Source organism: Mustela lutreola, chromosome 16 (assembly GCF_030435805.1).
Source record: "Mustela lutreola isolate mMusLut2 chromosome 16, mMusLut2.pri, whole genome shotgun sequence".
In the NCBI taxonomy this organism is placed as follows: domain Eukaryota; kingdom Metazoa; phylum Chordata; class Mammalia; order Carnivora; family Mustelidae; genus Mustela; species Mustela lutreola.
The window spans coordinates 34,312,173-34,325,702 of record NC_081305.1 but is presented as its reverse complement, the minus strand read 5'-3'; the positions used below and the strand labels follow the sequence as shown (position 1 = coordinate 34,325,702).

The 13,530-nt window shown below is 38.1% G+C and overlaps 1 protein-coding gene across 1 annotated transcript in view; it reads left to right on the top strand.

Moving 5' to 3' along the window:
• Positions 1–437: 437 nt before the first annotated feature.
• LONP2 (lon peptidase 2, peroxisomal) overlaps positions 438–13,530 on the top strand; it is a 112,411-nt gene continuing 99,318 nt past the window's right edge. Inside the window, exons 1-4 of the mRNA XM_059153391.1 lie at positions 438–781; positions 7,875–8,109; positions 11,252–11,383; positions 12,561–12,683. Of these exons, the coding sequence (XP_059009374.1) occupies positions 549–781; positions 7,875–8,109; positions 11,252–11,383; positions 12,561–12,683 (723 nt within the window). The 5' untranslated portion in view covers positions 438–548. The remainder of the gene's footprint in view (positions 782–7,874; positions 8,110–11,251; positions 11,384–12,560; positions 12,684–13,530) is intronic.

Sequence of the window (13,530 nt, the reverse complement as noted above, 5' to 3'; positions counted from 1 at the left end):
TAGGAGGCATCACAATTAAATATAAAGTAGGATCCTGGGCCAGAAAAAAAAGGACATTAGTGAGAAAACTGGCAAAAATCTGTGCAAGGTCTATAGTTAGATAACAGGGATGTTAATTTCTGGTTTTTAACATTGAACTGTGGGAACTCCTTTTTGCAATATTTTTGTAAATCTAAAATCAGTTCGAATGAAAGGTAAAAACATTTCAAGTAGATTAAAATTTAAACATGGTCCTCTCTCCAGGACACAGTCCTGCGGCTCAGCCTCAGGAGAAAATGGAAAGGCAGACCTCGCGGAGGGTGAAAGGGCGCTCGTGCTGAAGTGCTCCCGTTCTCCTCCACTTAATGCACGCGCTCTGCGGGGCGGCTCCGGAAGGGGGCAGCGCGAAGCTGCGGAGTTTGAGCCCGGGGGCGGGCCGTAGAACGGAGCCGGAAGCGCTAGCGCGCCGGCGCGCCAGTGGCTGGGAGCTTTAGTCGGGGCTCTAGAGGTCGCGCAGAGCTGTGGCTGCTGCTGTGTTTGACGGTTCCCCAGCGCGAACAGCTGTCACCATGTCATCCGTGAGCCCCATCCAGATCCCCAGACGCCTCCCGCTGCTGCTCACCAACGAGGGCGTGCTCCTGCCCGGCTCCACCATGCGCACCAGCGTAGACTCGGCCCGCAACCTGCAGCTGGTGCGGAGCCGCCTGCTTAAGGGCACTTCGCTGCAGAGTACCATCCTGGGGGTGATCCCCAATACGCCCGACCCGGCCAGCGACGCGCAGGACCTGCCGCCGCTGCACAGGTAGGCCGGACGGCCCCCGCGGCGGCGGCGGCGGGCGGCGCGGCCTCCTCTCCGGACCCCGGCCCAGGCCAGGCCCGGCCTCGGGGCGTTGAGGCTCGAGGGGTGGCCTTCGTGGCTCAGTTCTGCCTCTTCAGCTACCTCCTGTGTGAAATGGGGGCGACAGATGTCTGTCTCGTGACTGTTAAAGGGCATAACTCATGAAGTAGTGAAAATTCCGCAGTTAGCTGGCGCTGTTCCTTTGATTTAAGTTCTTACCACCAACCCCCGCCCCCGCCCCCGCCCCCGCCCCAGGTCTTCAGACTCCTGGCCCAGTTTCTGAATTTTCCAGGCGTCTCCTCTTTGTTTTCTTTTCTTCCCTTCCTCCAGCTTTCTGCCCTTTTAAGTGAGACACTTGCTATTCCACACGTTTTCTCTTTTTCCTGTGCCGTCCTAATCCGCACCACCCTTTTCATTAATTTTGGGGTGCCTGTCTTCCAAACTCCCTGCCTGCCCCTTCTCTTTTACCCTCCCTTCCTGCTCACGTATTCCCTTTCTGGAATTTTCTCATCTCCTCCTAGCTGCTCTTTCTCTCGTATGTTAACATTTCTTACACCGCAAGCTTACCACTAGATTGCCCTACACGATGGCCCTAGTTGTGTGTCTTTGGGTGAGACACCCTGTGCCTATTGGAACCTAACAGTAACCATTTCTTGGGTATGTTAATTAAGTGTTAATTAATTAAGTGAAATAATCTTTGTGCTTGATCGTAGTCTAGTAGTGTAGCCACTAGTCACATGTGCCCGGTCCAAACTGAGTTGCTAGAGTGACCAACTGCCGGGGTTTCCCCAGAATTGAAGTAGTTGTAGCTGTAGAAGTCCTGTTTCCCAGGAAACACTGTTAGTCCTAGATAAATTAGTGCAATTAGCCCAAACGTGCTGTAAGTATACAGCACACACTAGAAATTGAAAATTTAGTATGTAAAATGTTTTGCTGGTTAATTAATAAATTTTACATAGATTAGGAGTTGGACTGGTAGTACTTTGGTTGTTCAGGGTTAAATGAAATACTAGTATTTTACTTTTTGCTTTTCCAGTATGGCTACTAAAATTACATATGTGGTTTACATTGTAATTCTATTGGCAGTGCTGGGATACAGTATATGCTCAACAAATGTTATCATTTTTTTTTTTAGACTCACCTCCCTAGCCTGTGCCTCCTATCCTGAACTCTTCCTGAGATGCTTTCAGTTTAGAGCAATTGTTTACCTCCAGGTACCCTTTTTTAAAGTTAGGGATTCCTGACTGAATGATTTCGAATGCCTTATTCTTACCCCAAATTTCATGACTATATGCATTTCTAAAAGGAGAGTCTATGACTGTCTTCAAATTCAGAAGGGAAACTGGCATCTCTCCCTTCCCTTCCTAAAACAAAAAAAAAACCAGTAATACTATCTCATTAATCCACATTGTAAAAACCTTGCATTGCTCAGGCATGGGAAACATTTTGACTTCCAACTGATCTGCTTTGGTTATTGCTTGCATGGAATTGGATACTTTCCAAGTTTCCATGAACTCTGATAAACTGTATTGAATTCTGGTTTCCCAACATAATGACCCCACTCCTTAAGCCTCTACTTATACCACAATTTTTTGCTCTCTGTGCCCAGGCATTTGATTGCTGGTTGAGGCAAGAGTGTTCATGGTTAGATTTTTTTGTTTTCGTTCTGTGCATATGTTGGTTATTACCCATGGGTACACTGGGAATTTCGAAAGGAGATTTAGTCATATTTTAGTCATTTTGTTAGTATATCCTGGCAAGAGTTTGGATGCTTTTTAATTTCTTTTATGTAAATCCCTCCAACACATCTGTAACTGAATTCTCATGTTTGGAAGCAATTGTTAATATTCAGATGATGTGTGATCTGATCCGTGATGTTCATATCACTGCTTTTGTTTTAAATTAATAGCAAGGTTAAAATTATTCATTTAAGTTAGAAAACATATATTGGCAATTCTTCATAGAATTCTATCAGAAGGATCCAACCAGACCATCTGGTTATTCTAGAAATATTGTTTGCTACTTGAAAAGTCTGTGTAGAATTGTACTACATTCCTTAGTACTAGCTTCAGATGTCTTTTTTCTCTAATATGACCTTTAAACACTCTTTTAAAAATTTTAAAAGCTTTGATAATGCAAATATTGAGTTACCCATAACCATACCATTACTCTGTTTCGATACATAAATCTGCCCTTCCTCAGTTACCTGCTTTTCCAGATGGTGGTGGTACCCAAAGGGAAGGCCAGGGGCTCTACTCCTGTCTTTTGTTTCCTTTAGACCATCCAGGTGACAATGCCTCAGTCTTGAAGAGCAGCAGAAGTCATTTATTCCACTGTGTTCCTTGTCGCACAAAAGAGCAAAGCCAGATGTTGACTTCCCTGAACAGCTCGCTTTAGTGTTTCGAACAGCACACTCCCTTCTGCATGTTAGTTAGTGTGCAGGCATGTTACCTGACACAGGAGCCTTTTTAAAGGAGGAGCTTTGGATTATCCCTGCAGCGTAGAACTTGGCTCTTAATGCTACCTGAGGGCACCCTGTTTACCTAGACTTGAGTGACTCATTATTTTCTTAGTGAAGATGGAGAATAATTTAGTACTACGTATACACTGTCCTTTCATGCATTTCAAGATGGTCATCCAGTCGTCTTCCAGCCTTGTGTTCTTCAGGATACATGGCTTCATTTCCACATAGTGCTGATTTCTTAGCCCCTCTCTTTCTGGCTTCTTCCTCCAAGATCCCAAATTAGTTTCACTGGCATTTGTCTGACAAGAAATGAATGCTTTGTAGATAGCAGATGTACAGTTTCATAATTTGGGTTAAGTTTTTGTCCAGGCATTACTCCTATTTTTATCTTTGAGCATTCTTAGGCATTCAGAAATATTACCTGATAGTACTAACATTTTAAAATTTATGTTAGCAAGTATGTAATGGATAGCTCTATAGATTTTCCTAAATCTGCATTTATTCTTTTTAGGAAAGTGTCTGCAAGTGGCAATCTTAAATTCAGAAATGAAGTTTTAATTGAAAAAAAATTTTTAAGTAATCTCTGTCCCCATCGTGAGGCTTGAACTCGCCACCCCAAGATTAAGAGTTGCATGCTCTGTTGACTGAGCCAGCCAGGCACCCCCAGAAATGAAGTATTAGTAAAGGAGTGAAAACCAAAAATCCTAAAGCAACAGAAGCCTCATCTGTTATAGACCTTGGGGCAATCCTAATAGGCTCCTTGTTTCTAAATCATAATTAATTATGATGATGAGTTTTGCCAAAAAACATAAATATTTTAAGAAGATAAGTAGGGTGATACAAGAGAATGCTAAAAAGATGTTTCATTTGTTCTTTCCCAAAGATGTGTAACTTGATTCTAGAGTTTTGGTAGAAATGCTTCTCTTTGTTAAGTGTAATAAGATGTGAACAGTTGATATTAAATGATAGCAGTGCTTTCTAGTATCTCAACTATTTAGAAGCTATGTGTTTATATTTTTTTAGGCACAAATTGATATTGTCCATTGTGGTGATAAAAGTAAAATATATCCTGAAACTTAATACAGGTCTCTTTTGCCTGCCTATGCAGAATCTTTGTAATCAGGGAAAACTAACCTGTTTACCCTTTTTGAATCTCAGCCACTAATTTATAATAAGGAAATGATGTTACCTTCCTCACAGGACTGAAAGGTAGTACATAATGAGATAATACTTATGAAAGCCTTTTGTAGGCTACAGAGCAATAAACCTATATGTTAGAGGTATTATCCCCAAATAGATAGTTGGTTTTTTTTTTTTTTTAAGATTTTATTTATTTATTTATTTGACAGGCAGAGATCACAGAGAGGCAGTAGAAGTAGGCAGAGAGGCAGACAGAGAGAGAGAGGTGGAAGCAGGCTCCCTGCTGAGCAGAGAGCCCGATGCGGGACTCGATCCCAGGTCCTTGGGATCATGACCTGAGCCGAAGGGAGAGGCTTTAACCTACTGAGCCACCCAGGTGCCCCCAAATAGGTAGTTTTAAAAGTAAGTTTCACAAATGGTGAAGGAGGGAGAAGTGAGAAGGCCCCATAGTCTTTCAGTATGGGCAGAACTGAACTATGTCATTATAGAAAAAGATTTTGAAGATTGAGGATTCCAAGAAAGATGGAGAGCTTTAAAGTTAAAAAAAAAAAAAAAGCAAGTAGTTGTCATAGATAGGCCAGTTTGGATATTTATACAATATCCTCATCTTCGAAAGCTGCCTTTTATAGTAGTGCTGCTTTTAGATTTTCCCACAACTACAGTTGATGGTTCTCAAATATTTTTGGAACTCTTCTATTATCTAAGTCAGTTTCCAAAGTACATTAATCAACCCATTGTAATCAGACTTTGTTTGGATTAAAACAGTATTTTACAACTCTGAAAATAGATCCCAGTTAGAAGTTACAAAAATTCTTCAAACTGTAAAATACCACAATAACTAAGGTGTAGATTTACAGAACTACTACCTAAAGGGAAAGAACACCACTCATTTGTTGTATACATTTGGGTCTATTGCAAAATCAGAATGTTGCCTTATGGTCATGCATAAGGCTAATAAAGCAAATATTAATAGAAAAACTGGAATATTTAGAAAGATGACTAACTTGATATGAAGCCCGTTATGTATCATAGTTAGTAGGAAAGTATTAAATTAATGTATATTTTGTTTACTTACTATCTGTGTTTATGTGTATAACCTAGAGCCCAAAATACAATAGAACTTGTCTAAAATCACATTTAAACATGGTGCTTCTTCACAGAGCTTTTCACCCGAAATGTCTTTTGCCAGATACTCTGTAGTTATCAGTCATTTCACAGATCTTGTTTTTCTTTAAAAATGTTACATTCTGGGGCGCCTGGGTGGCTCAGTGGGTTAAGCCGCTGCCTTCGGCTCAGGTCATGATCTCAGGGTCCTGGGATCGAGTCCCGCATCGGGCTCTCTGCTCAGCGGGGAGCCTGCTTCCTCCTCTCTCTCTCTGCCTGCCTCTCTGCCTACTTGTGATTTCTCTCTGTCAAATAAATAAATAAAATCTTTAAAAAAAAAAAAAATGTTACATTCTAGTCAGCTGTAAGTGATTTAAGGTTAGACCCAATTAACAAATGTAAAACCTTTATATATTTTATTTCATTAGAAGGAGAGGCATAATATAAATCCAACTTAATTTCTTTTTGATATGGAACATCTTCCTTTCATAGTTAACACACTGTTTTACTTGCTTTGTAAGAAAACTCATTTTTAGTTTTACCTTTCATGAATGACGTGGTTCAAATAATTAAATTTATCTCCTAATCTGGAGGTTTGGAGTTGCCTCATATCTCTCTCTGGTTTCTCTGTGGTTCCAGTTTGCAAATCCCTTAGGCCAGGGATCCAGTTTGTCATCTGTTGATGTTGCCTGTAGACAGATCTGCATTGTGCAAGCATTGATGGCATCATCTGAGGGGAATTGTAGTCTTGGTCTTGGATCAGTTCAGCTATTGCTAACTTTCTCAGGCAATCTGAGTTGGTTTACAGGAAGTGGGAGATATAGCCTACTACCATTAATGACTGAAGAAAAACAGCCACAACAGAAATACCTTAAAATAATAGGTAATTATCAAATCATTTCAGTTTTTAAAGTATATCATGTTTCCCCACCACCACCAAATTATCTTCCTGATTCTTTGGTTTTAGTTATTGTTTAAATCAGTTTTTATCCCCTGTACAAGTGATAGGACAGAAAAGGTGGTAAGGAGAGATGGACATAGTTCAAAATTAACTGAATGGCAGAGGGGAGCCAAAGCTTCCGCATAATCTACAGAATTACTATAAGGAAGTAGTTGTGAATTGACTGCATATAGAAGTAAGAAAATTCCCTGACATATTCAAATTCTGTATTCAAATGTAAAACATACAGAATTATATGTTTGAGAAGGGCGAGTTTGATTTTCCAGGATTACCATTTCCCGAGGGTGTTGAGAGTTCTAGTTACCTTAATTCTAGTTTCTTCTCTGAAATCACAGGCCTTCCTGTGGCTGAAGGGAGAAGATAGAATTTTAGTTTGGGGTCTGGGTGTGTTTTCTGAAAATGGCTCTTTCCATTTTGTATTATTTTGGCTTAGTTTGGATGGGACTTCCTTTCTGTGAATTAAGTTTATATGTAACTTGGTCAGAATTGTAGGTTCTGGTAAGGCGCTAAGACTGAAATAAAGTAGAACTTTTATAGTTAGTATTAGGTGGAGCCTTTACTACTTAGGACAGAACAAAGTATATACCTTCAGTGTGTGGCCTCTAATATTTAGTCCCCATATTTAGATATTTCATATTCATAGGCATAGATATTAATTATCAGATTTGATGACAGTTTGTGAGAAGGCAGATACGTAGAAGTTTCAGGGACTGATGGTGTGAAAAACCGGGCTTGATGTTGGTAGCAAAACTGGTTACCAGAGATAAAACTGGAAAACAGAGATTTCTTAGATTGGTTTAACGTTATACTGTTTATATATCCATCTGTTTAAAACACTAATATTTGTTCTAGTATAATATTACCTCATTCCTAGCAAAATGAATTTAAGCTATGTAATTGTCAAGTACTTTTATGTTTTTATTTTTAGGGATTTCTACCTAATCTCAAAGGAGATGATAATTAGAATGAGATGGTCTGCTTTGCCCCCTTGCTGATGGTAGTGACTTCACAGACTGTTACTAGTTGCTAAATTAGAGAAATAATTCATTTCCACTTTAGATGTTGTTTTTAAAATAATTTCTTAGAAAAGGCAATACCGGGCGCCTGGGTGGCTCAGTGGGTTAAGCCTCTGCCTTCAGCTCAGGTCATGATCCCAGGGGCCTGGGATCGAGTCCTGCGTTGGGCTCTCTGCTCAGGAGGGAGCCTGCTTCTCCTCATCTCTCTCTCTGTCTGTCTCTCTGCCTATTTGTGATCTCTCTCTCTGTCAAATAAATAAATAAAATTTTAAAAAAAAGAAAAGAAAAAAAGAAAAGGCAATACCTTTTGAGGCAAGTTTCTGTCCTACCACACTGAACATTTGTAACACTGGTGTTTTGTGTGTTTTTCAGGATTGGGACGGCTGCCCTGGCGGTTCAGGTTGTAGGCAGTAACTGGCCCAAGCCTCACTATACTTTGCTGATTACAGGCCTGTGCCGTTTCCAGATTGTACAGGTCTTAAAAGAGAAGCCATATCCTGTTGCTGAAGTGGAACAGTTGGACCGGCTTGAGGAATTTCCCAACACCTGTAAAACTAGGGAGGAACTAGGAGAACTATCAGAACAGTTTTACAAATATGCAGTACAAGTGAGTTGCTTTTATTTTTTACCTTAAAACCCCATTTTCTCCGGTTCCTTTCCTGCCCTAAGATATGATGAATCTGTTGAGTGTGAAGTGTTAGGGCAGCGTATGTTTAAATGACTTAGTAATATAATATATTGGTTTCACTTTGCTTTTGTCTAAGAGTGTACCTACGACATTCTAGGAAAAATGAGGCAACTCTTTCTAAAGTTTTTCCAAGGAGTCTTTTAAAGCTTACCTTATAGCTTCCAGTGTCTCCAAACCAGATAGTTATTAAACCTAAATAGTGTTAAAAACTAAAATATTGAACAAAAGTCATATGTCACAAGAGTTATCTAGGTAGCAAATTACATAAGTTATGTTGGTTCAGAAGTCAAGGTCACACTGACAATGGCAGTAAATGTGGAGGGCTAGGTCTACAGTAGACTGATTTCAAAGATGGTTAAAGCCTTGATTAAAGCCTAGAATGCTGGGAAAGAAGCACATATGAGGCATGCATAAATATTTGACTTTTTAATTCTAGGTTTAAGGTTTTTTTTTTTAACTCTAGATTGACTAGAAATCTTTTCCCCTCACCCCATTTTGTTTGAAACTTTATCAAAATATATTGTAAAATCGAGTCTTCTACTTTCTGTTGATGCAGTCCAGTGACTATAATTAGATCTGTGAGGATCAGGCAGTTCTAAAGGTCTCAATTGTTGAAACGTGTAAGGCAAGTGTTCTCACCCTTTGTATCTGTACCTGATGTGGCATTTGCAGCAACACACTTCTGGGGTCATAAACAATAGGGAAATAGAGAACTCAGAGCTGTAGCTTCTGTGGGGACTAAAAGGAAGGACCTACTTGAACAAAGAAGCTTCATGTTGAGAACTGGAATAAGTGATTATATGCCATTGAAGAAGGAGATAGAGGGAGAATCAGAATTTTCTTTTTTTCCTGGGTAATACTCCTGGGTCTTTGTTCTTCTGTTGGACACAGCTCCATAGAGATTGCACTTTGCTTTTTACTTCTCCCCACTTTGAATCAAAAGAGAAATTTTAAACATGTGAAGAATTATAGTGACATGAAAGGAATCTTTAGAGAGAAACGTCACCATAATTTCACTTCTATCATGCATTATTTTAACTTTTGGCTTGTCTTCTGGTATCAGTCCAATTCAGTCTTATATTTTGTTTTCCTATCCATGTCTACTTTTTATATTAAGTATCTTAATAAATTTCATTGAGTTGGGCTATCAGAATTTTTATCTTTCCTCTTTTTAGACATTGAGGTTGTTTCCAGTTAATACTTTCTGTCATTTCCTTCTGTATTTCCTTGCATAGCCTTCATCAATAGACTTCTTCAATAGCTTCCTGACCAATCTCTTTCTGGTTTCTTTTCTCTGATTCATCCTGTTCACTGAGCCTTTCTAAAGAAGTTCTGGGCCTTCCTCTTTCCTGAGTAAAAGACTTTAATGGTGATAGGATAAAGTTAAACTTTCTTAGGACAATATTAAGGCCCTTCCCAAATCTGTTAAATTCCATTTATACCCATTGTTTTAGTCACGCTGTCCATCAGCTTCACATCTTGTTGTTTCATATCCCAGTGATTTTGTCCCTTCTGTTTTCTCTGATGGGAGTGGTCTTCCTTCTCTCAGTTTTCAGATTTATGCTTTCCCAACTCCTGTGGGCTGTTAGTGCTCCTTTTCCTGCACTCCCACAGTCGTTTAAGCACCCTTTTTAATATAATACTTACCACATATTGAAATTTACCTTGTAGGTCTGTTTCTTCTACTGAACTTGAATTCATCCCTGCTTTCACCACCCGCTACTGAGCAGTATGTTGTGTCTGTCAATTAGTTTGTGCTCAGTAAGTGCTTGGAGAACAAGTTTTAACTGTTTTATTTTCTTAGGATGAATTCTTAGGAGAAAGAGTCTTTAAATTTTATTATCTACTTCTCCCACCTGAATGGCTTCATCATGACTGTGCTTTCTTTCATTCCCTTGACTCTAGGCAGGCAATGGATAGATTCCTAAATTACAGTGCCTTCAGAGCGGCTGGATTAGTACTGGCATCAGAAATCTTTTTAGAGTGACTAAATGAGGCACATCATTTGTGAATTAGTCAGTATAGGCTAAGCTTTGCTATTGTAAGTACTCCAGAATCTCAGCATACTTTATAGCAAAAGTGTATTTCTTATTCATGCTTTGTATGTAAAACTAGAGAGTGTGCTGATCTACCTGTTAGAGTCACTTAGGGACTTAAGAGGATTAGAGATTCATCTCAAAACATGTATTTGTTATTGCTGAGGCTAGCAAAGGAAATACGGTAAGGCTAAATGGTCTTTAATGCTTCTGCCCAGAAGAAACTGTTACTTCTCATGTTTCATGTATCCGGGCAAGGCTCATGGCCCTATTTGTATTCAGAGGAGGTGAGAAAGAGCAGTCCTGCCATGTGTCCAGAAGAAAAGGAGAACTGTCAACAACCCCAGTGGTTATTATAGTTACTGAAAGCTTGCTTTTAACTTAATGTATCCTAACTCCAGGATATACCCTGGATGTTGTTTGTATAAAAAACATTCACAGTCAGTGCTCAGATTCCCATTAATCCATTGTTCTACTAAAACACTGTTTTTCAACTATTCATTGGTTAACATATTATCATCGACTCTATTAAATTTCCAGAATTTGGTAATTTCGCTGTGATTATGTAAGAGAATACCTTTGTTCTTAAGAACAAGGGTCAGGATGTCTGCCACTTACTCTGAAATGTTCAGCAATAACTGTGGGTGTGTGTGTGCATGCATGTTTAGAAAAAGCAAATGTGGCAGAATGTTAATAATTGGTGAATTTAGGGGAAAAAGAATAGGACTTTATTATACTATTGCAACTTTTCCATGAATTTTAATTTTTTCCAAAATAAAATAAATTTACAGAGCCTTTTAAACATTCATATTATCCACATTTGAGCTGTTTTTGCTTTAGTTCTGATTGATATTTTGAATGTTCATCTCTTTTCCTCTGCGGCATGTAAAATGCCTGGGCTGTGGTAATCAGTGATCTTTCAGAAATAAAGACTGAGGCCCAAACATTAAGCCTATATAGCAGTCTGTCTTTTGAGTTTACAAATAATGCCAGATTTCATTAAAAAGACTTCTTTTTTCTTGTAGTTGGTTGAAATGTTAGATATGTCTGTCCCTGCAGTTGCTAAATTGAGACGCCTTTTAGATAGCCTTCCAAGGGAAGCTTTACCAGATATTCTGACTTCAATTATCCGAACAAGCAACAAAGAGAAGCTTCAGGTACTGTATTCCCTTCTGAAATGCAGAGTTGTTTTGTTAGTTTTTATGCAAAATAATAAATTTTGACCTTCAGTAAGAGATACTCGAGATGCATAAATGTAGTTAAAATGCTCTTGCACTGAAATTGACTATTAAAAGTAATTGCTTTACATTTTTGTTTGCTCAAGCAGCTCTTTTATTCACATTATCAGTATTAGTAGTTTGTCAATTTATGGAAAGTTAAAGTGGACAATTATTTAAAAAATAATATTTAACTCAAAAAATAAATATATTTTGTCCATTGTTTAAACACGTGGAGCTGTGGACTTTTGTGTATGTCCTGCTTTATTAGAATTCTTCATGATGTTTCTTACATAAAGCATACCTATGATGCATTATCTATGATTTTCAGTTTCTAGTTCTTGGAAGTGAAGTGAGTTGTAAAGACACTGAAAACTGTAGAATCCTAGATTTGCATGTTTTTTTCTCAAAACTATATGTTTTCTTACATACTAATTTTTATAGTGTTTATGCAGTCTGCTTTATTGAATCTTCATAGAACATGTAAATTAGTTTTCATTGAAACCTTTATCAGTTTAATACTTTTATTACAATTATGTAGGAATTCTAACAAATTACAATAGCGAGTGCATCTAACAGAAAGGTGTATAAACAGCTTACTCTGTAAACACAATCTGAGTGCAGCTCAGCTGGTAGGAGTACAAGAGTGCAGGAGTACCAGAGGGTAAGCTGGCTGTGGGCATCAGCAGGGACGTTTGAAAGAATGGAGGGCATTTAGTTACTCCGATCAGTAGTGGTGGTTGTTTAAAAGTGCTCCTGTTCTTTGATGAATGTAAGAATTTAATATTTTGAACCTAGAAATTTTTTAGGCCTAATATGTAGGCATATTCTGGGTTTTAAGAGAATAATTCACAGAGTTGACATTAAATGTGTGTTTTGTTCTTGCTGTTGGAACAATACACATGGCTTCATTTTTGAATGAAAGCTCAAGATGCTTTTTTTCTTTTTTAGGATTCTGGTGATTTCATATAATTAATCTGGTTGTATTGGCCGTAATGTAGCTGTGACTATTGATAGTTGTCTTTTTTACTTAACAATTTAAGTCCTGACTCTGACTACCTTGTTTTGGGAGCATGTGTTTCAGGTTGATTCTACTGACTGACTCATGTTCCCTTAGATTTTAGATGCTGTGAGTCTAGAGGAACGGTTCAAGATGACCATACCGCTTCTCGTCAGACAAATTGAAGGCCTGAAATTGCTTCAGAAAACCAGAAAACACAAGCAAGATGATGATAAGCGGGTAAATATTTCTTTCAGTCTACTTCTTTATGTTTCCAGTTGTTTTTATGTGATATGAGATTCAGTTTTTTTGAAGTAAAAAAAAAAACAGAATAAAGAAAGGAACAAAGCAAAAACTTCATTGTCTCTTATCACTCAAATTATTGATAAAATTCTGAATTTGGTATGTTTTTCTAGTCCTTTTCCATGTCTGGGTCTTTCTCTTTTAAAAAACATTGTAATATTTTCTCATTTTTTGTTCTTGGTAATTTTTGGTTCATCATTAAAAGGGATAATTTACTAAGCATTTTCTCTTTGCCATACATTTTGTGTTGTTTCCAATGTTTTCTGTATTTTAAAAATTAAAAACTGTGATGAATGTCTTTTCAAATAATTGAAGTTATTCAATTACTTCAATTAAGTAACTCAATAACAATAGTTATTCAATTATTCAGTTAGATAGTGTATATCAATTAGATATACACTATCTAATTGAATACCTCATGTTTCCTTTTTACTGTATATCTCATGTTTCCCTTTTTAAAAGTTTTAATTTAAATTTCATTTAGTTAACATACAGTGTAATATTAGTTTCAGGTATATGATACTTTAAGGTATTCAATGCTTCCACTCATCACCCAGTGTTCATCCAACAGGTGCTTCTACTTCTAAATCCCTATCACCTATTTTATTCAACCCCCTCCCCCTGCCCCTGTAACCATCAGTTTGTTCTCTGTAGTTAAGAGCCTGTTTTCTTGGTTTGCCTTTCTTTTTTTTTCTCCCCTTTCCTCGGTGATTTTGTTTCCTAAATTCCACATATGAGTGAAATGACATAGTATTGTCTTTTTTCTGGCTGACTTATTTCACTT